The following is a 23,662-nucleotide window of genomic DNA, read 5'->3' as shown; positions in this document are numbered from 1 at the left end:
TACTTTAAAATTTATCATTTTTCTGTTTATACTTATTTTTAATTTAATTAAACTTTTTATTATTTTCTTTGTATCATCGATATACAGACATCCAATACATAATTAACTAAATAAAAATTTTCTTCTCTAAAATCTATGTTGTTTTAGATGAGATTTTCTAAATATTCTTCGTAAAACATTACCTTAATTTATTATTTTTTAATCTATATTTATTATTCGTCTATTTTTATATAAAAATACTTTAAAATTTATCATTTTTCTGTTTATACTTATTTTTAATTTAATTAAACCTTTTATTATTTTTTTTGTATCATCGATATACTGACATCCAATACATAATTAACTAAATAAAAATTTTCTTCTCTAAAATCTATGTTGTTTTAGATGAGATTTTCTAAATATTCTTGGTAAAACATTACCTTAATTTATTTAGTTTTAATCTATATTTATTATTCGTCTATTTTTATATACTTTAAAATTTATCATTTTTCTGTTTATACTTATTTTTAATTTAATTAAACTTTTTATTATTTTCTTTGTATCATCGATATACTGACATCCAATACATAATTAACTAAATAAAAATTTTCTTCTCTAAAATCTATGTTGTTTTAGATGAGATTTTCTAAATATTCTTCGTAAAAAGATTACCTTAATTCATTTATTTTTAATCTATATTTAATATTCGTCTATTTTTATATAAAAATACTTTAAAATTTATCATTTTTCTGTTTATACTTATTTTTAATTTAATTAAACCTTTTATTATTTTCTTTATATCATCGATATACTGACATCCAATACATAATTAACTAAATAAAAATTTTCTTCTGTGAAATCTATGTTGTTTTAGATGAGACTTTCTGAATATTCTTCGTAAAACATTACCTTAATTTATTTATTTTTAATCTATATTTATTATTCGTCTATTTTCATATAAAAATACTTTAAAATTTATCATTTTTCTGTTTATACTTATTTTTAATTTAATTAAACCTTTTATTATTTTCTTTATATCATCGATATACTGACATCCAATACATAATTAACTAAATAAAAATTTTCTTCTGTGAAATCTATGTTGTTTTAGATGAGACTTTCTGAATATTCTTCGTAAAACATTACCTTAATTTATTTATTTTTAATCTATATTTATTATTCGTCTATTTTCATATAAAAATACTTTAAAATTTATCATTTTTCTGTTTATACTTATTTTTAATTTAATTAAACCTTTTATTATTTTCTTTATATCATCGATATACTGACATCCAATACATAATTAACTAAATAAAAATTTTCTTCTGTAAAATCTATGTTGTTATAGATGAGACTTTCTGAATATTCTTCGTAAAACATTACCTTAATTTTTTTTTCTCAATCTATATTTATTATTCGTCTATTTTGATATAAAAATACTTTAAAATTTATAATTTTAGGAGAAAAACTTTTGAAACTACCATCAAAATTATGACTTCTCTACCAATATTTTTATATCATAATTGTAAAGCTTACATCCCAACACACATGACACATTGACTCATGATTTAATTAATTAGGATGCTTAATTATTTATTTTTTATTATTAGGTCTTCTATATAGTTTACTTATATATTCTTACCTAAACCTAATACACTCACGTTTCGATCACTGACTACACAACCACTAAAACATTTTTTATAAGTTAAAATAGAATCAAACATAATTGATACCACTTCCTTCTGATGTATCAATAAAAATAAAAATAGGTGACATAAAGTTAAATAAAAAAAATTATATACAATTTGAGTGTCTAGTAAAAAAAATATTTATAATTGTTCTTAAGAGAAAATATTTTTTCTAAAAAAATAAGTATTTTTTTTCGTTTCAATTTAAGTAGTATTGGTTGAAGTTCAAAAGTCAGTGATTTTTTGTATATCTTTTAAGTATATTTAGAATTATCAGTTTTTCTAACTTCAATATATTTACGTAGTTTTTAAAATATGTTTTCAAAAAACTTCAAGTCTCAAGTCATGATTAAAAACAATTAATTGATGACAGAAAAATAAAGTATATTCCATCGATTTTAAATTAGACGTTCCTAAATTCAATATAATAAACGTCTATCGTCATTCTAGGCTTCTAGCCTTTTACTTTTTTTTTTTAAAAATTAATAGGTTGGTTAAGTTTCTATAAATTCTTAACTACAAAGTCAAATTGGGTCACTCTCAATTTTATTTTTTTGGGGTCTTTGCATCAAATAATTTTGTATAATAAAATCCACAAATAGAAAGTGGAATATGATTAGTTAGTAACATGGGCTGAATCATCCTATAATATATAGTTTAATTATACAACTGCAAGATTCCTACATCTCATAATAATGTATATTTTAAAAAATCATTTAATTTATTTTCATAAATATATTCAAATCAATATTCATTGAATTCCTCCCAAATCCCAATTTTTATTGATGTATTTATTGTTCATAATTTAATCAATCCATTTTGATGATTCATCTTTTTTAATAAGATGTTAAAAATAACTTGATAAAGTGAAAATATAATATATATAAAAATTAATAGAAGTTAAAACCTATAATTAATATCTAAAAGTCTATGCAACATTATTTAAGCTATAGGCTTGAACTTTTTCCCTTTTTCTTTTTCCATTTGTTTAAAAGTGTTCTAAAAGATTATATATAATTTCTATTTTAGTTTTTTCCTTAATTACAATATACAAAATATGCATTTTTATACGTTGTGGATGTGGTGTATGAATAGCACTATGTATCTAAGATAATATATATTTTTCGTTTTTCAAAACATGATATATTTTGTGTATCAAACTGTTCATAATTATTTTTCTCAAAGTGTTTGAATTCTCCAATTTTCTTTAACTTTTAGTTCATTTATATCCTTATTGATATTATTGTTAGTAAATTATTTTTTTATATATAATCCTTATCATTAATGGAATTTTAATGTAAAATAGATAAAATTTTAGAATTTAATTACCATAAGATGGGGAATAAACATACAATAAATTTGGTAAATTTAGAAATTTTTACAAACAAATGAATCAAATGCATATTTCAATTAACTAAAATTAAATATAATTAGTTAAATATCAAATGACTTAAAATAAAAAATGCTAACAATTGAGGGTCCAAACTCCAAATGTGTCATGAGTCCTTTATAATGTGATTTTTTAAATAGGTAAAAAGATCTGAAATATATTTGAACTTTAATTGAAATTGTTGTTATAATATCAAAATTTGAAAAAGATATTTTGCTCCTTCCACTATTAATAATATGTATTAAAGGTATATATGTAGCACGTGGACATAAAAAGTATTTTATAATTTAAAAAGTAATGTGTGTACTTGGACATACATATACCTTTAAATACACTATTAAATAGTTTGTGAATAAAAAATCCTCCATAAAATTTGATATCGTAACAATAACTTTAGTCAAAATTTAAATATTTTTCAAATCCTTTTTCTTTTTTAAATATAAATTAATAAATCTATGAAATAAATTATTATTGAACCAGATTTAAGGTGACTTTTGATTCTTGAAATTTTAGTAATCCTCAATAAGGCAATAAAAGATCTTTAGGCATATTCCTTGGAGAAAAAAGTTAAACCAAAAAGCACTTTATTGAAAGTTGAAAAGTAATTCATTTCAAATTTAGGCACAATAAAATATTAAAATTCTGTCCGGTTAGTAAGTAAGTATTTTAACTTAAAAAATATAAATATACTTTTTAACTTAATCGATTGATAACTAAATATTCTAACGTTTTTTTTATGTCTCGTGAATGCGTGAGTTTAACATCACAGATAATATTTTAGACAATTATTTTGTAAGTTAGAATATTTAATTAATTTGCTAGATTCACGTTAAGGTGTCAAGATATACATATTCACAATTGGTGTATCAGCTAAGATCAAGTTTAAGTGTTTGTTTAAACTTTAACCCGAGGCATGAAATGAGCCAATCACATAGCAAAAAACAAACGTAAAAGACGTGTATCGAAATTGCCTAAAATCTTTAATTATTAATCAGAAATTTTTTCTGTCGAGCCTGAAATGAATGAAATCTTAACAAAAAAGTCATTTCGATATGAAGTTTCCCTAATGAGCTTTAACATAAACCGAATCACACCACAAAATCAATACCAAACACTAAATCGGTAGAGTTCTTCGAATAATAATAAGACAAATACCAAACATCAAAGTCGAAAAATATAATAATTCCAAAACCACTTTAAACTTTTTGAGGCATGAAATGAGCCAATCACATCAATTCAAATAAAATAAATCCCAACATTATTAATGGTAAAGTTGCAATAGGAGTAGAGAGTGTCTCCATCTATAAATATAGCTAGCATTGTTCATAGTTTTTTGCATCACAACTCCCTTCCCTCATAAATCAATTTAAAAAAAAAAAAACCAAAAATTTGCCTCCATAGGAAAAAGAGATTGTTGTGTGTGTCTTCTTTTTTTCATCAAAAAATTCAAGATTCAGGTACTCTTATATCTATGTTATAGTTACACTCAACACCCATTTTTCCAATTTTCTCAAAGTTCAAAACTTTATTATTATTTTTTAGTTTTATTCACTCACACCATGTTCCTACATTTGTGAAGAAATTGTTATAAACTCATTTTTTTGTGTGTGTAGTTGTTATTTGAGTGGATCCAATGTCAATTATTTTTCTTTTGATTTTGTAAAGACTCTTTTTATAATTATAAATAATTGGATTTGAATCATAAAGTTTGAATCTTTGACCTTTTTGAATTCAACTGACTTGACCTGCCCTATATGGTATTCCTAAATTTCCTCCATTTGTAGGAAAGAGATTGTTTTGTGTGTGTTTCTTGTTGTTGTTGTTCATTTGTACATCAAATTTCAAGATTCAGGTACTCTGTGTCTGTGTAACAGTTATATTCAACACCCATTTCTCCATTTTTCAATTTCAATTCAACCTAACCCCACCTTGTTGTATATATATATATTTTTTTGTAAAAGAAATGTTTTTTTAAACACCCATTGGCCATTTCTGCTCTGTGAATCATGTGGATCAGATCTCCTTAACAATTTTTCTTTTGATTTTGTGTAAATCCATCAATTGTAAGTTTGGTAGATGTAGATTGTGACTTGTGGGGTCATCTTCTAGCTTTGATTCATACTCTGCATTTATGTTAAATGATTCACTAAATGAACATTAATAATTGATTTTGAATGAGTAAATGAAACAAGTTGTAATAGAAAAGGTAACCTGAACCTATAAAGTTTGAATCTTGGAGCGGATATAGAGTCTTGCTTATGGATTCATTCGAGACCAGTAGTTTTAACTCAGACCTTATATATGTTGTATAAGAGTTGTGGTAGAATCTGAACCCGAACCCATAAAGTTCAAATCTTGGAGTGGATGTAGAGTCTTACTTATGAATTCGTTCGAATTAATCCAGTAGTTTTGACTCAAACCTTGTATGTGTGTTAAAATGCATTGTGGTAGAATCTGAATCCAAAGTCATAAAGTTTGAATCTTGGATTCATGTTTGTGTGTATTAATTGACAGGAATTTAACTCACTGGATTTTGCATTTGGATTTTTTCTTTTGGCATAGAAATGTGGCTTACAATGGCCTTACCCTCATATTATATAGATTTGTTAAAATCTGAATGACTTCAATTTCTTGTTATGACAATCTTTTTGTAGGATCTTGATAGTTGAATTTACGAGTGGATAGGGTGTGGGAGAGTGAGAAAATGACGACTCGGAATTTGGAGAAATTGGCATCCATTGATGCCCAACTGAGGGCTTTGGTTCCTGGTAAGGTTTCTGAGGATGACAAGCTGGTTGAGTATGATGCTTTGCTTTTGGATAGTTTCCTCGACATCCTTCAGGATTTGCATGGAGTGGATCTCAAGGAAACGGTATATACTTTATGTTTTTTGTTTCACTTTTGTTGTTACAGCCACACTTATTGTTCTGATTTTGAGGAATTATGTTTATTCTGGGCAATGATTAACCAATTTTTGGTCATCTTCCAAGCACCTGTTTCGAATCCTCCAATCATACACTACTTTTGGCGGATCTAACATGTACCCAACAAACATTTTGAAGAGTCTTGAACAGCATTGCTTCCAAGTTTCAATGATTTTACTTTGTTTAGATGAGCAAAATCGTATTGGATTTGGTGAGGAGGGCAAGGGGTTGGGGAATACATTTTGCTTTGTTTTTCTTGTCTGAATCTAAAGATTGGACCTTTATATATATTTTGATAGAGTTGAACATAATATTCAGTATTTAACATTTTAAAACTAAACTGTATTAAGTGGCTGTTGATTGGGTAGTTTGACCGAGGCAGTGGAAACTATTCCGATTTTTATAGTCATTTGATGAGATCCTAAGCTGGTGTTCCCTGAAGTGTCCTTTGAGTTGACTGTTCTTTATTTACATAGATTAATGGACAAAGTACTTATAATTATAAGACTGGCCTCAGGATTTGGATCAAATGTCAAAGGTGGTAAAACATGGGATGCCTAGCGTATGTCAATAGGGTATTTAAGTGGAGAAGGGTAGAGGGTTGGACTCATTATCCATTGAATTTTGATGTTGAAAACAGAGTGATCAATTATCTAGAAAAATATAACTTCATGTAAGACTGGTCAGTATTGAAGTGTTCTTTATGTTTTCTTTAATCTGACTATAGGTCCAAGAGTGTTATGAACTTTCTGCGGAGTACGAAGGGAAGCATGATCCAAAGAAGCTGGAGGAGCTTGGAAATGTGTTGACAAGTTTGGATCCAGGGGATTCCATTGTCATTGCTAAAGCTTTCTCTCACATGCTTAATTTGGCCAACTTGGCTGAGGAGGTGCAGATTGCCTACCGTCGACGACAAAAGTTGAAAAAGGGGGACTTTGCTGATGAGAACAATGCAACAACTGAATCTGATATTGAAGAAACTTTCAAGAAACTTGTAGAGGAGTTGAAAAAGTCTCCTCAAGAAGTTTTCGAAGCTCTGAAGAATCAGACGGTGGATCTAGTCTTAACTGCTCATCCTACTCAATCCGTCCGAAGATCTTTGCTTCAAAAGCATGGAAGGTCTGCTCATTAATTACCAATATTCTTTTTTTTTAGAAGTTACAGACTGTTGCTCAGTCTCTCCTAAAATGCTGCTGTACCAGGTCGGATCCTCTAATTATGTATTACTTTTGGAGGATCCAACACAAAACGTCAGCATTTTTGTTGAGTCTAAGCAACATATTCTTAGACTTGTAGGTATTTCCTGTTCTGACTTTTCTTATGTTTAGGATCCGAAATTGCTTGGCTCAGCTGTATGCTAAAGACATTACACCGGATGATAAACAAGAGCTTGATGAGGCATTACAGAGGGAGGTAATATATCTGTTTTTTACTTAATGCATGTCATTTTTCCTGAATGATTTCTGTAGTTTAATCTTAATTTCTAGTGCTTTCCTATGGACTTCCTGACTATTTGTCACTATCTATCTATCTATACGTATAATATTAGCTCCGATTAACTTTTGAGATTTTTAAAGTTCTGTCACACACTCACACTGCTGACATGAACAATAGGAATGACTTGTGATCTCTGTAAACTTACTATTGTTCTCTTTGGTTATTTAATTTACTGTCGATAACATTAGTAAGCTTGTTATACTAGAGGAAGTGACCTCTACTCAACAACAACAACTGCAACATCTCAGTCCCAAGCAAGTTGGATTCGACTTTATGAATTTTCACTAACCTTGTTACTCCATTTAAAGTCATCTTAGCCCGTATTAGATAAAATAAAAATAAACGTATAAAGTACTCCCTCCGTTTCAATTTGTTTGTCTTGTTTCATTTTTAGTCTGTTTCAAAAAGAAACCCTCTTTCCTTTTTCACCAACTCTTTAATTCCAACTTTCCACGAGGCATGTTTAAGTCCATTAGATTAAAGAGAATTTTGGTAAATTCTACATATTTTTAGTTTAAGATACAAGGTTCAAAAGTCTTCTTTACTTGCTTAAAATCTTTTACTTGCTTAACATCCGTGTCAAGTCAACACCAACAAACACATTAGAATGGAGGGAGTACTAGAAGTTCTTTATATATTTTCTACTTCTCAAAAAGATTAAATAACTGCTATAAAAGTATAGGACGTAAAGTATAAATGCTAACATGACTAAAATATATTCTCAACTTATAGGTATCTCCTATACAGATCTTTTTCTTCCATTGTGCTAATTTTTCGCTAAGTCTACTTGAATCCCAAGAAATTGTAGGTACTTCATGCATTCTGGTAGAGTTCGAACTCAACCTCTTTAATTTCTCCAGCAATGTGAATTGTGACCATTCTTTTCACTCCTTCATTCTTCATTCTGCATTCTTCATTCTTCATTTTGACATGATAAATATAAGAAATATTTATTTTACCTCTATATCTTTACCGTTATTCTACTTGAATCAAATCATGTCCTATCAAACAAAATTGGCAGCTGAAGGCAATAGTGATTGTTTACTCTCTTTAATCTGTATATCTGTCATCCAAGTAAACTGGAATGTGTAGTGCCGAGCTTCATATTTGAAAAAATATGTTAAAACTCTTCTTGAATCATGATGTAGTGCTAAGAGGACTTCCTTGGTTCTGTTAACAATTGTATCTTCTGATTTTTGCAGATTCAAGCTGCTTTCCGCACTGATGAGATTCGGAGGACTGCTCCAACTCCACAAGATGAAATGAGAGCTGGAATGAGCTACTTCCATGAAACTATTTGGAAGGGTGTTCCTAAGTTCCTTCGCCGTGTTGACACAGCTCTTAAAAACATAGGGATTAACGAACGAGTTCCTTACAATGCTCCTGTTATTCAATTCTCCTCTTGGATGGGTGGTGATCGGGATGGTACGCTCCATTCTAATATATAATATTTTAATATATACACACACATACTTCTCAGTTCTCGATTTGGGAAGACTCCCTCTTAAGTTTGTCACTTAGCAGTTGTCTGATACTAAATGCAGGCAATCCAAGAGTGACTCCCGAGGTCACAAGAGATGTCTGTTTATTAGCAAGAATGATGGCAGCGAACTTATACTATTCGCAAATAGAGGAGCTCATGTTTGAGGTATCAAAGAGCAACTTAATGTTTTTCCAATTTACTCTTTGATCCATCCTGAAGCATTACGTCAGTTCCATGGTCTTTTATATGCTTCTAACTCGTATGTTGTTTCAGTTATCTATGTGGCGTTGCAACGATGAAGTTCGTATTCGAGCAGACGAACTTTACAGGTCCTCAAGGCAAGACACCAAGCACTACATAGGTAACTAGTGTTATTGTTTTTAAGATAATGGTCAAAAACAGAACATAATGGTCAAAAACACACCTAGTAGTTCATGTAGGAAACACAAACACTTGATAGTTCAGGTATGAAGCTCGAAAAAAAGTGATACTCGAGGTGTGTTTTTTAGGTATCGTGCACCAATATCAATCAGAAGGACAAACATGAAGTTCTACATTAGTGTTTATTGACCAGAAATTGCATCAAGTAGTCCTTTGCAATCTCTATTTGGATGGTGTAATTGTATAATTCTGGTCTGTAACTTTTCCTTTTGATGTAGAATTCTGGAAAACAATTCCGCCAAGTGAACCATATCGTGTAATTCTTGGCGATGTGAGAGATAAGCTGTATCAGACACGTGAGCGTACTCGCCAAGTGTTAGCCCATGGAATCTCTGATATTCCTGAGGATGCAACTTATAATAGCATTGAGCAGGTATCTAATGTTTGTGACCTTCTATATGAAGAATATTATAAATCTAAGCAGGGAACAGTCGCTAATGTGATGCTTATGTGTTGTACATTTTATGCAGTTCTTGGAACCTCTTGAGCTCTGCTACAAATCTCTTTGTGATTGTGGTGATCGTCCCATTGCCGATGGAAGCCTTCTGGATTTTCTAAGACAAGTTTCTACCTTTGGACTCTCATTTGTGAGACTTGACATAAGACAAGAGTCAGACCGTCACACTGACGTCCTTGATGCCATTACTCAGCATTTGGAAATTGGTTCATATCGTGAGTGGTCTGAAGAACGTAGACAGGAGTGGCTTCTTTCTGAACTCAGCGGCAAGAGACCTTTATTTGGACCTGATCTTCCAAAAACAGAAGAAATTGCTGATGTCTTGGATACACTCCATGTCATAGCAGAACTTCCATCAGACTGCTTCGGGGCATACATCATCTCAATGGCCACCGCAACATCTGATGTGCTTGCAGTTGAGCTCCTACAACGTGAATGCCATGTGAAGCAACCTTTACGAGTGGTTCCACTTTTTGAGAAATTGGATGATCTGGAGGCTGCTCCTGCTGCTGTTGCACGTCTCTTCTCGATTGAGTGGTACAGAAACCGGATTAAAGGCAAACAAGAGGTCATGATTGGGTATTCGGACTCTGGTAAGGATGCTGGTCGGTTTTCAGCAGCCTGGCAGCTATATAAGGCTCAAGAGGAGCTTGTAAAAGTTGCTAAAGAACATGGTGTGAAGCTAACCATGTTCCATGGTAGAGGTGGTACAGTTGGAAGAGGAGGTGGCCCCACCCATCTTGCTATATTGTCTCAACCACCCGACACTATTAACGGATCTCTCCGTGTCACAGTTCAGGGCGAGGTTATTGAGCAATCGTTTGGGGAGGAACACTTGTGTTTTAGAACTCTCCAACGTTTCACTGCTGCTACCCTTGAACATGGTATGAATCCACCTGTCTCTCCAAAACCCGAATGGCGTGCACTTATGGATGAAATTGCAGTTATTGCTACAGAGAAGTATAGGTCAATCGTCTTCAAAGAACCCCGATTTGTTGAGTATTTCCGCTTGGTAAGTTTGCTAGGAAATTCAGCATTATATCTTATCTCAACAAATATTGCATTGAGCTAACTTGTTTTCTTTCTTTTGATAACCATCACAGGCCACACCTGAGCTAGAATATGGTCGAATGAACATTGGCAGCCGTCCGTCAAAGCGTAAACCCAGTGGAGGCATAGAATCGCTCAGAGCTATTCCATGGATCTTCGCCTGGACCCAGACAAGGTTTCATCTCCCTGTCTGGCTTGGCTTTGGGGCAGCATTTAGGTATGCTGTTGACAAGGATATCAAAAACCTACGCATGTTTCACGAGATGTACAATGCATGGCCATTCTTTAGGGTAACTATTGACTTAGTTGAGATGGTGTTCGCCAAGGGTGACCCGGGTATTGCAGCTCTGTACGACAAGCTTCTTGTTTCAGAAGATCTGTGGTCCTTCGGTGAGCTTTTGAGGTCCAAGTACGAAGAGACAAGAACCCTCCTGCTCCAGGTAACTATTCATGAATTCTGAAAAGTATTACTCAAATTGTTTGTCTTCCTTTCCTTTTTTAGGCTGTTTCAGAAAGAATATTTTTTTCCTTTTTTGACAATTCTTTAATGCTAACTTTCCACATAGCATGTTTAATACCACACGATTACAAGTCATTTTGGTACATTCCACATATCTTTAGTTTAAGATCACAAGATTCAAAAGTTTATTTACATTCTTAAACTCTATGTCACGTTAAAACCAAACAACCAAAATGAAATAGAGGAAGTATCTGTTATCACTTGTCATGTCTGATTTCTTAAAATCCATCTTGGATCAATGGTAAAGTTGTCTTTCGTGTGACCTATAGATCATGGCTTACAGTCTGTTTGGATTGACTTATTTAAGTGCTTTTAAGCACAAATAGCTTTTAAGCACTGTTTTAGTATTTGGGTAAATTAAACAAGTGTTTATAAGCCAAAAGTCAATCCAATTAGGCTTTACTCTAAAACTTGTGTCAGGGTAGGCTGCCTACACCACACTCCCGTAGTGTGTACCTTCCCTCAGACCCTACATAAACGGGGGATGCTTCGTGCATCAGGCTGCCTTTTTTATGTTTATTTGCTTGAGAATCCATGGTTCTAAGTTACATTTTTTTACTGCTCTTTCTTAATAGATTGCTGGACACAAGGATCTTCTGGAGGGAGACCCCTACCTTAAACAACGACTCAGGCTGCGTGATTCCTACATCACAACCTTAAACGTATTGCAAGCCTACACTCTAAAGCGTATACGTGATCCAAACTACCATGTCAAGCTGAGGCCTCATATTTCCAAGGAATACATGGAATCAAAGTCAGCTGCTGAACTAGTGAAACTGAATCCGACAAGTGAATATGCCCCTGGATTGGAGGACACACTTATCTTGACCATGAAGGGTATTGCTGCTGGAATGCAGAACACAGGCTAAACGCAAAGAACCTCGTTCATGTTTTTTTTTGTAATTTTATACTCGAAAAAGCATCAATCTGGTTTACGAAAGATGATGTTTTTTCATCCTGTTCTGTTTTATGTTGTGTGTTTGAGGTGGTGTTGTATTTTATGCCCACCCTCTAGAGATCATGTTTTGATCAAGTTGCTCGTCGCAACGCCTCGAGAATAAGACTGCAGTTGAGCAAATGTTGCACCAGCATGTGTAATCTCATTTGCTGGCTTAATGAAATATCTATTTGCTTCCAACATCCATTTTTATGGCCCTCTTTTTTTTTTCAAGTAAAGATTGTATATTGTAACCATGCACTTCATATTCGCCCGGAGTTTGCTTCTAGAAACATAGCCCCCTCGCGTCAACTCTACGAGCCTCTTATCCATTCTCATTGAAAGATGATAGCGGAGCTAATCCGAATAGAACATTAGATTCAACCACATCAAAGTAATTCTCTACCATTGAGTTACATACCTTATTTGCCCTATCGAAAAATAGGACTGACTAACTTTAAGTTAAATGATGAATTAGACATTACATCAAGATATTTAGTAGTCAATTTTTTTCATCAACACTCTCATATATATTTTCGGAACATGCACTAAACTCAAAAAAAAAAAAAACATAACAATTTGTTCATAAAAGAGATATTAGATTTAAATTTCGATAAAAGTAAATATATTAAGTAAATTTTTCGTATTTATCTAAATACTTATACCGGTAATCGGAAAAAGTAACAAAATAACACCATATAAAATTAGTTAAAATACACACAACGCAACGTGACAACAACCAAAAGATAATGTGACAAATTCACTGTCACCAATCAAAGTGAAACTTAGCCCCCATTTGTTGACCAATCTTGAGATATACTTAGTGCACACGGAAAGGATATACTTACATGTGAAGTTCAAACATACATACTAATTTACTACTACGTTTATTTTAAATTATTTATCGTGATTTTTAAAAAGTATAATATACATAAATATGTTATTTAATTTATTTTTTTATCTATATTTATGCTTTTTAATTTTGAGTATACACAAGTAAACATTTAAATTTGTATAAAACAGAGCAAGTAGACACACACACTCTACGTAACATATTACACAAATGACATCATATAGGATGCAAATTACCACATAGAACTCGATAAGGCATACGTATTTACCTGTTCAATTTTATATGATTTCGAATAATATACTAGAAAATATAATGATGAAAATGATGATGTTTCTTGATGATGTAGATGTTGATTTATATTCTTTCTATTAAATTTCCATGGTCAGTAGTTGGTGATTAATTGTTTCCTAGAAATTACCTAAGTCTACATCAAGTCTTCTTTAAATAATAACTTTATTGTAAAGTCCATTAAAATATAAAACGATTTCCCATTATATATATATATTTGAAATTTGATCTCTTTAGCCAATTCATTCAAGTAAAGAATCTCATTTCTCAATTTCACAAAAAAAAAAAAAAAATGTCTCCTGAAGAAATGTCGAATATGAAATCGTTAATATCGACTATTGCATCTGTTACTGCAACAGCTATGCTTGTTCGAAGCATAGCTAGTGACTTTATCCCAAAAGAATATCGTAGTTATGTCTTTGATAGCTTCCACAACCTTTTTCATCGTTTCTCTTCGCAATTCACTGTCTTGATTCATGAATTCCAGGGTCCGTCTCCAAACCTTGTGTTCGAGGCAGTTGAGGTTTATTTAGGAAGTATAGTGAACTCTTCTACTAAGAGTATTCGATTAGGGAAGACGGAGAATGACAAAGGGCTAGTTATTACAATGGATAAAGACGAAGAAATCATCGATGTTTTTGAGGATGTTAAGGTGACATGGAGGATGGAATGTAGACGAATCGAGTCAGGGAGCCAGAATGATGAGATAAAGGATATGATAGCTGCATTGTGTTCGGAGCTGAGATGTTATGAGTTGAAATTTCATAAGAAACATAAGGAGAAGGTGATGAAATCGTATTTACCTTACATTATGGAGAGATCAAAAACCGCGAAAGAAGAATCCAGGGTTATAAAATTGTATTCTAATTTCAGGAATTGGGGTTCTGATGGAATGAATCTCGAACATCCTATGACATTCGATACTCTAGCTATCGACGAAGAGGTAAAAACCGCGTTAATTGATGATTTAGAAAGTTTTGTTAAAGGGAAAGAGTACTATAGCAGGATTGGTAAAGCATGGAAAAGAGGTTACTTGCTTTATGGACCTCCGGGAACTGGTAAATCGAGTTTGATTGCTGCTATGGCGAATCATTTGAACTATGATATCTATGATTTAGATCTTACAGAAGTACGTAGCAATTCAAATCTTCGATCATTGCTACTTGGTATGTCTGGCCGATCAATACTTGTAATCGAAGACATTGATTGCAGCATTAATTTAGAAAACAGAGAACAGAAGGACGAAAAGGAAAATAAGCATAACAGAGTAAGTTTTAAGTTCAATTTTTTGGTCTATGTTTCATTTTTTTTTTTTACCTGTTAAACTAATTTTGGTTTCGATTTTTCACAAGGTTACTCTGTCAGGGATACTTAATTTTCTCGATGGGATATGGTCGTGTTGTGGAGAGGAACGAGTAATTGTGGTTACGACGAATCACATTGACAAACTTGACGCAGCATTGTTGAGACCTGGAAGAATGGATATGCACATCAACATGTCATACTGCAAGTCATCGGCGTTTAAACAATTAGTTTTCAATTATTTAAATATTCATGATCACGAACTGTTTGATCAAATCGGAGAGCTATTACAAGTCGTGGAGGTTACACCGGCAGATGTTGCAGGGGAACTGTTGAAAAGCAAGAATCCAACTATATCCCTTCGAGGGCTAATTGAATTTTTGAAAATAAAATTGCACAAGGAAGAGATGTTGAAATCGCAAAATGGAGGACCAGAGGCAGAGGAAGCATTCAAAGATGAAACGAAACATGAATCTATACAAGATTATTCCGAGGATCTGAGTAACATTGTTGATCTGTAGACGAAGACGGAGACACATTTTTTACTTTCTTCTTCTTGTATGTTGATGAATAAATAGATCATTGAAGCTAACAAGTATTTTGAGCTATCTGTTCAGTTAAATCTTTTGCACAGAGTTTTATAGATATAAATTACAAACACAAAACAAAGTTGATACATTAGTATACATACATTAAAAATAATTCGATTTAATTACATTGTGTAAGTTCCCTGCGAAGGAATATCAATCGACTCTCCTCGGATAAGGGTAGCTCCATCCTGCATCCTATGTAATTAACTGTTGGTGTGTATATCTATCTCGTATCCTATTTTTTGCCTTCTGTTTGTTGATGGGTAGATCTCTTATATAGTCAACTGTTGCCTTGTATCTGTTGGTGTGTAGATGTATTCAATATAGATGTACCATGTATCCTTTTATTTTTTGGAACCCCTTGGTAGCTCCATCATATATAGACAAGTGTTATAGACTTAATGTCTATTGGTGTGTAGATGTATTCTGTATAGATCTATGCCATATCCTTTTTTTTTTTGGAAACCCCTTGGATAAAGGATAGCTCCATCCTATATAGTTAACCTGTTGCCTTATGTTTTTTGGTTGTTGTGTAGACGTATCCCGTATAGATCTACCCCGTATTTTTTTTTGGGAACCTTTTGAAAGGGTAACTCCATCGTATATAGTTAACCATTGTCTTCTTTCTGTTGGTGTGTCAATGTATCCTGTATATAGTTAACTATTGTCTTCTGTCTGTTGGTGTGTAGATGTATCTCATATAGATCTACCCCACATTCTTTTTTTTTTTGAACCTTTTGGATAAGGATAGTTAACTGTTGACTTCTGTCTGTTGCTGTATAGATGTATCTCATATACATCTTTTTTTTTTTTGGGAACCCCGGATTAGGGTAGCTCCATCCTATATATAGTCTACTAATAACAAGAATGCATGTTGGTTTGTAGATGTATTTCGTATAGATGTACTTCGTATCTTTTTTTCCTTTGGAACCCCTTGGATAAGGGTAGCTCTATCTATATAGTCAATTATTGCCTTCTGTCTGTTGGTGTCGACATACTCGACTCAGAAGGTACTGAAGAAGGATCGATTTTGTGTCATTTGTGTGGTTAACCACCCTCCAAATCAACTAAGTCATCCTGAAGGACGATATCCTGTTTTTTTCTCTCGTAGGTTTATCATTTAAATTACTATCGTGTGATAATTTTGTAACATAAGGAAATAATACCATTAATTCAAACGTTATATTCATTAAAATAATTACGATACATTTAAAAATATTTCGTGACCTCTCAATTATTGCAAATTCTAAGCCATCCCAAGTTTGAGGCTAATATTTTTTACTATACTATTTTTACAACCACAAAAACATAAAAAAAAAAAAACCAAGTCAATTGCTACAATCACTTCATTATTAATTTTAATTAATATTATGTGGTTATATATGAAACTGTTAGAGAAATAATAGCTCCACCATATTTTTTTCTCAATTTATTTTCACTATAAAAAGGCTATTTCATTATAATCAAAACAAGACACACACAAAGAGAAGGAGCAATAAAATAAAAGTAACAACAATTTGTGTGTAAAAAAAAAATAAAAAGTACACACACTAAAAAAAAAAAAAAAATTCCAATTTAAAATGGCAAAGGCTATTATGCTCCTCTCTGCTCTTTGCATTTTGGCCCTTGCCAATTTTGCACATTGCCACCCTGAAGTTTTTGATGTTGAAGGAAAGGTCTACTGTGATACTTGCCGCGTTCAATTCGAAACAAAACTCAGCGAGAACCTTGAAGGTATAACTATATTATATATATATATTTACATTCACTTCGTTCTATTCAGACTCATTTCATCTTATATATATTTACATTCACTTCGTTCTATTCAGACCCATTTCATCTTATATATATTTACATTCACTTCGTTCTATTCAGACTCATTTCATCTTATGTATATTTACATTCACTTCGTTCTATTCAGACTCATTTCATCTTATATATATTTACATTCACTTCGTTCTATTCAGACTCATTTCATCTTATGTATATTTAGATTCACTTCGTTCTATTCAGACTCATTTCATCTAATAACTCCGTATTGATTATGTTTTGTTTTGTTGCAATAGGTGCAACTGTGAAGTTGCAATGCAGGAACATCAGCACAGAGACTGAGACGTTTTCAGTGGAAGGTGTGACTGATAAGGATGGAAAGTACAAATTAACCGTTAATGGAGACCACGAGAACGATATTTGCGAGGTGACAGTTGTGAAAAGCCCAAGGGAGGACTGCAAAGAGAGTGTGTCTGGATATGAAAAGGCAAGAATTGAGTGTAGTGACAATGTTGGTATCCACAATGCTGTGAGATTTGCCAATCCACTTTTCTTCATGAAGGCTGAGTCTGTTCAAGGATGCAAAGAAGCTCTTGATGAGTTGGGTTTATTCCCCCTTGAATTCTAAAAAAGTCTTTTTTTTATTTTAACGTGACAGAAAATAAATTAGTCCTTTTCATGTTGTAACGCGAAATAATAAAAATATGAGGAAAAGATGGATTTTCTCATTTATATGTATTCATATGGGATGATAAGTTCCATGTATTTGTTTTTAATGAGAAGATCTTGATCATATTTTAAGAAACTATGTTCTCCTCTTCTTGGTGTTTGGACTTGTTATAACTTTATGATGTTTTGATTCCCTTGCTCATATTTCAATAGTATGTATAGTTATAATATCCTTACTTAGTTCTTGTCAAAGAAAATGTTTCATATACTTTAAGAAAGGCCAAATACGTAAATAGATTCCTAAACTTGTTGAGTTTTTTTCCTCAGGTATTTTAACTACGTCATTTTTCTATTGATCATTGAACCACACATAATTTGTTCCTTTAAACATTGTTGGTTGATTTTGATCGGTTTTTCTATTGTAAATGCCTTCTATAGTGTTCGAATTGTAATAATTTTGATTAAATGAGTGAAGACAAACCGTGTTAGTCTCATTTGTTTTCTAATGTGTTCGAATGACTTAAGTAAAACACAATTATTCTCGAACATTTTCACTATCAATTGGACTAATGAGTTGTGGAACAATATATGTATCCTCTATCAATACCCCTCACAAATCTGGTTCCACGTCAGACAACGGTGTTTGTTTAAAAGGAACAAATTATGGGGGTTCAATGATTCAATAGGAAAATGACCTAGTTGATGTACGTGAGAGAAAAAACCCAACAAGTTTAGTGATTGTTTAATGAGAAGGTTTTGATCATATTTTAAGAAACTAATTTATTCTCGTCTTGGTGTTTGGATGTGTTATTATTTTTATTATATATAATTATAGTGTTTGAATCAGTTTATTTGCATCTCGATTATGATTGTGAGAAAGTTTTTGATGTGTTGGGTTGTTGAGTTTATTCCTACTTGAATTCTAAAATTGATAAATGTTTTGAGCGGAAAACAAATTAATAGTTTTTTCCATTTCCTTTTGAAATTAATAGTGAATAAATAAGGGAAAATAACGCGGTTAAACAAACTTATTACTTAATTATTTATCATAGTTATAGTTTAATTACCACACGTGATTAATATTATAAATTAATTGCGTGGGTTGACTTCGAGTTTGTATAATAGTCACGTTTGTGTATATGTATAATTCGCCATAATACAACAAATACATATATAGAATATACAATTATCTAACTGATATACATACACATTTCACCTTTCTCCCTATCTGCCTTCTCTTGCTCGCCTCTCACCTCCCTCTCCCAATATCGCTTGTCATATATACAAATGCGCATGCATATGTATAATATTTCATTATCTAACTGATATATATATATATACGATTCACCTCTCTCCCACTCTCTGCCCTCTCTCGTCTCTCTCCTCCCTCTCATAATCTCGCTCGCCTCTCTCCCCCCTCTCATAATCTCGCTCGCCTCTCTCCTCCCTCTCATGATCTCCCTCGCCTCTCTCCTCCCTCTCCTGATCTCGCTTGCCATATATACAATTACATATGTATAATATACAATTATCTAACCGATTTACATATACAATTCACCTCTCTCCCACTTTTTGCCCTCTATCCTCTCTCTCCTAGTCTTGCTCGCCATTCTCTTCGCTATAACATGTAGCTACAGATTGTAATTATCAAACTATAACTACGGAGAGTAATTAGGTTATTATTGAGTGGTTATATGTGAAAGTTTCTCAAAATAAATAATGAAATAAAAATAATATAGAGAGAATTTTAATCATTTTTAATTAAAAAATACAATATTTTTTAAGTGATTTATTTTTTTGGACAGAATCTTTTGCTTTTGACAACAATAATACAAAAAAATAAATAAAAAACCAAATAATAAAAAATTCAATCGAACCCTATTAAGCACAACTTTTTAGTGAGAGAAACAGTGCTTCTGAAACTCCCAATCCATTTTTCTACTTTCTCTCTCTAGAAAAAGTGCGTTTTAGCTTAAATTTTCTGCGAACCAATTTTTTTTTTTCATCGATTCAATTTCAATGGCTAACAGCAATCTTCCTCGAAGAATCATCAAGGTGAATTTTTCCTCCTTTTTCGATCGATCGTTTTTTTTTTTTTTTATAAAAATTTTAGAGACCCATTTTGTGTTTGATCACTAGGGTTTTGATCTACTGTACTTCGATTTAGTTTGATTTTGAGTTCAATTAAGTTTGAATTTTGATGTTTTTTTTTATTTACAGGAAACTCAGCGTCTTCTAAGTGAACCTGGTAAATATATATATATATATCTGTGAAATCCATGTATTAGATTTTTAAATTTGCTTATTAGAAGTGAAATTATTTGACTATTGGGATGAAATTGCCTCAGTTTGAGCTGAATGGATGGAGAATATGGAGGATTTTGTATAGATGAACTCGACTAGTTAAGGGATTTAGTTGTTTACACCGTGGCGGAGCTAGAAATTTGAACGGGGATTCTAAAACGAAGTTCTTATGCTGGGGATTCAACAAATTATATATATGCAAATTAAAGATCATTTTTTTGCCTTGTTTAAATAGTATAATTGAGCCCCTTTGCACCCATCTGCCTCTGCACCCTACTATTGTTGTTTAATACATCATGCTAAAAAGTTCTTGAGTTCGTCTCCAAATAATTTCAGTTTAAAAGGTACTACTACAAAGATATCAGTTTTGAGCTATTTCTCTCCTCTCCTTCCACTCAAGATGCAATTTTGAGCTCTTTGAAGCATTTAAGTTATCTTCATTAACTACATGAACGTATTTCCTAGGTTGATTGGACTAGGGTGCGGATATCCGACGCTGATGTGATTCGACAAAATCTAAATTTTTAGGTTCAGGTGTCCTGATCCAAGTATGGATAAGGATGCTGGGATTCGGTTAAAAAAAATAAAATGATAAAATAGAGCTATTAAGATATTCGAAATCTTGAAAGATCTTTTAGGTCATCTTCCCCAAGATCGAAACTTCTTCTTTCAAACTCTCTGGTAGTCTGGTTCTTCCCCTCAAAAAAGAAAAAGAAAGTCATTCTAGGCCTTCCAACTCTCCTTATAAATCATTGCTACTATCTCCCAGAAGTCAGAACACAACTGCTGGAATTCTTAATTTCTCTCCGTTTGGCTTTGAATGTGAAGCAACAAATATTGACCTAGAGGAAAAGCTAAAAAGGAGACAAAAGGACTATAAAATTGATGTTGTGCCACTTCCCATGTCTTAAATATATTTAATCTTCTATTTTGAGAAATCAAAATCTCAATATCCCCAAATTTGCCAATGTACTCTGATCAAAATATCCGATGTGCATTGACCTTATCCCACACGTATCCCTCTCCTGCACCCATCTCCTATTGACATGGTGCGGCTGCAAAAATGAGGAGTCCGCGCAACCTTGCCTATTTCTCCTCTCTGTTCACCCTAGGTGCATTTTTTGTGTTTTCTTCCTGAATTTCAGAGTATAGTAGACTAGATTTTGTTTGTTAACTTTGGTATCGGCAAATGTTTATGCTCCTTGAGGCTTATTGTGAGTTTGTTCATTGGATTGTGGTTTTGCTTGATTCACGATCTATCTTGCTATGAGAGTTTTTTAAAAGTTTTTGTGTGGTTTAACTTTGATTGCAGCACCAGGAATAAGTGCTTCTCCCTCAGAAGAAAATATGCGATATTTTAATGTCATGATTCTTGGTCCAACGCAGTCTCCTTATGAAGGTAATTTGCTTAATAAATTATGCTAAGAAAATAGAAAAATAGTTATGCTAAGTACATGAAAGTCCATGTTGCTATTGTGCGTCACATTTAGTAAATTGTGTCCTTTCTCTTGAATTGGTTCTTCACTTGTACATAGTTCTTGGTAAGTTTGTTCACTAGTTTTCTTTTCCTGTTTCACACTCCTACTTTCATTTGCCTACCTGGTCACTCTTTGTAATGTTTGGGATCTGAGTTATATTTGGCTTTGCAAATCTTGTTGTGGGTCGGTTTAATGTAAAAAAGATAAACGGAACATGAAATCTTCTGGTCTCCTGACTAATTAATCCTGCTAAAGTTGAAATGAACTTGACTAGCTGACTGCAATACTGGTAGGATGCAGGGTTGTATCCCATAGTTTCAGTATCATTGTGTGCATGCTTATTATGTATATCTGAACGTACTTCTGACTGCAACATAGTGGATAGCTAGCTGTCCTTTTGCAGTTTTTTGAGATAATTCTAGTAGAAATGTGTTGACTATGAGTGTCATTTAGATGAAAGACATCTATCGTTGATCTTCCAGTGTTTACTTTGATTTGCATTTATGTTACTTTCTTTTGCTTTTAGTTCAGCTGGTTTACCCTTATTGCTTGACCATACATAAGATGTTATTCTTTATTCTTTGAGTGACACAGTGGCGGATCCAGAAATTTTGTATCATGAGTGCTCAACTATTTTTATCTCGGAAATTGCTACATATAATGGCTGCTCAGTTAATATATTTCAATGAATTACTAAATTTTGTACATAAATAAGAATGTTGTCACAAAGGCAGTGGGTGCTCAAGCACCCATAAGTCACTACATAGTTCCACCACTGGAGTGACATATATCTTTTCTACCCCGTATAGTGTTTTTCTGCTGTAATTTTCTTCGCATAATTCCACTGATTCCTGCTTTTGTGTAGGAGGTGTTTTCAAACTGGAACTCTTTTTGCCTGAAGAGTACCCAATGGCCGCACCAAAGGTATTTGAACCCATTTATGGATGTTTTGGCATCTTTAACAGATGATCAGAATCTCAGTCAGGCTCTTCTAATTGCATATTTTAGAATTATATTGCTTGTGTTAGTATGGAGTGACATTTTCTTTTTATTTGTGCCTCCAAAGTTCAGAACAGATGAATTACTTGATTTGACTTATTTGTCCGGAAGCACTAACTGCAATCTCCTTTCCAAATCACGTTTCAGCTCATCTTTGTTGTTGATTGTGATACTCACTGCTTTGTGGAGTTTCCATCTCTAATTCGGCTATGAGACCGTCATTAGAAGTTATTGGCTTGAAAGTTAGTCTGTTGTCTTCATGTCTAAACTTGTGATTTATTGTTCAAAATTTCCTGATACATCTCTTTACATTGGAATATTAACTTGGAAAACTTCTCTACTTGTATTCTTTTACCATCTCCATTATCATACATTATGTACTAATCTGTAAATGTTCAGTTTTAATGTGTAATGCATGGATATTAGCGTTGATGATGATGACATAATTATGGGCATAAGTTAAGACTGCTCTCCTATATGTACTGGTTGTTTGCTCCTCTCTCTTTCCCCTCCTTTTCCTGTGATGTGCACAATGGGTGGGTTGTATTGCCTTTAACTTGACTAGCTAGAAGTTAGTCTCAATGAAATTATGAGTTCTGTCAAATGTTAATTTTAGGAAAATAAGTATGAATGATCAAACATAATAATTCTTAAATGCCGTTGTGAAATTTTTTCCTAAAAATTTGATCTCACTTCTACACAAGTTATACTGCATAATTGGACATAGATCACCAAAATCCCCAAAATTATTTAAGACCTTAATTATGGGTGTACCCTTATTACTCATGTTCTTTCTTTCAGAAGTTTACAGCCGTACATTCATCAATTCAACTGGTTTGTTTTCTTGACTGGTTCAGGATGCCACTTCAATTTTTTTTCCTTCTGGGAATAGATTGGTTGTCTATCATTATCTGTAACTGTTGAAGGAAATTTTCCTGGTTGCAATGGTGATTAGAGCAGTTATAGCTAGTGTTTCTCTTACTTGAAAATGTTCTTTTGTTGCTGAGACACCTTTTAGTGTTTGGTGGGTGGGGGGGGGGGGG

General features: G+C 32.6%; 4 protein-coding genes across 6 annotated transcripts in view; all 4 read left to right on the top strand.

Moving 5' to 3' along the window:
- The first annotated feature begins 4,361 nt into the window (after window positions 1-4,361).
- On the top strand, window positions 4,362-12,573 carry LOC107002302 (phosphoenolpyruvate carboxylase). Of its 3 annotated transcripts, none has more exons than XM_015200264.2 (11): window positions 4,362-4,514; window positions 5,712-5,929; window positions 6,709-7,100; window positions 7,310-7,394; window positions 8,681-8,903; window positions 9,023-9,126; window positions 9,235-9,322; window positions 9,621-9,775; window positions 9,873-10,871; window positions 10,963-11,349; window positions 12,005-12,573. In XM_015200264.2, the coding sequence occupies exons 2-11, from the start codon at window positions 5,762-5,764 to the stop codon at window positions 12,296-12,298; spliced, it is 2,895 nt and encodes a 964-aa protein (XP_015055750.1). In that variant the 5' UTR covers window positions 4,362-4,514; window positions 5,712-5,761; the 3' UTR covers window positions 12,299-12,573. The 3 variants fall into 3 exon arrangements, with proteins under 3 accessions (XP_015055750.1, XP_027768046.1, XP_027768047.1); XM_027912245.1 differs by lacking the exon at window positions 4,362-4,514 and adding an exon at window positions 4,785-4,909 and having other exon boundaries at window positions 12,005-12,550; XM_027912246.1 differs by lacking the exon at window positions 4,362-4,514 and adding an exon at window positions 4,966-5,120 and having other exon boundaries at window positions 12,005-12,550.
- A 1,155-nt stretch (window positions 12,574-13,728) lies between these two features.
- Window positions 13,729-15,556, top strand: LOC107032489 (AAA-ATPase At3g50940-like). The gene is made up of 2 exons (XM_015234093.2): window positions 13,729-14,774; window positions 14,860-15,556. Exons 1-2 carry the CDS (start codon window positions 13,800-13,802, stop codon window positions 15,328-15,330), a joined length of 1,446 nt encoding a protein of 481 aa, XP_015089579.1. The 5' UTR covers window positions 13,729-13,799; the 3' UTR covers window positions 15,331-15,556.
- Window positions 15,557-16,880: 1,324 nt separating this feature from the next.
- LOC107032462 (anther-specific protein LAT52) lies at window positions 16,881-17,977 on the top strand. The gene is made up of 2 exons (XM_015234063.1): window positions 16,881-17,133; window positions 17,466-17,977. The coding sequence occupies exons 1-2, from the start codon at window positions 16,980-16,982 to the stop codon at window positions 17,795-17,797; spliced, it is 486 nt and encodes a 161-aa protein (XP_015089549.1). The 5' UTR covers window positions 16,881-16,979; the 3' UTR covers window positions 17,798-17,977.
- A 1,741-nt stretch (window positions 17,978-19,718) lies between these two features.
- Window positions 19,719-23,662, top strand: part of LOC107031902 (ubiquitin-conjugating enzyme E2 36) — a 5,937-nt gene continuing 1,993 nt past the window's right edge. The window contains exons 1-4 of the mRNA XM_015233405.2: window positions 19,719-19,893; window positions 20,059-20,086; window positions 21,455-21,541; window positions 22,486-22,544. Coding sequence (XP_015088891.1) covers window positions 19,858-19,893; window positions 20,059-20,086; window positions 21,455-21,541; window positions 22,486-22,544 — 210 coding nt within the window. The 5' untranslated portion in view covers window positions 19,719-19,857. The remainder of the gene's footprint in view (window positions 19,894-20,058; window positions 20,087-21,454; window positions 21,542-22,485; window positions 22,545-23,662) is intronic.

This window comes from Solanum pennellii, chromosome 10 (genome assembly GCF_001406875.1).
Source record: "Solanum pennellii chromosome 10, SPENNV200".
NCBI lineage: Eukaryota > Viridiplantae > Streptophyta > Magnoliopsida > Solanales > Solanaceae > Solanum > Solanum pennellii.
This window is presented reverse-complemented; position numbering and strand designations above follow the sequence as displayed.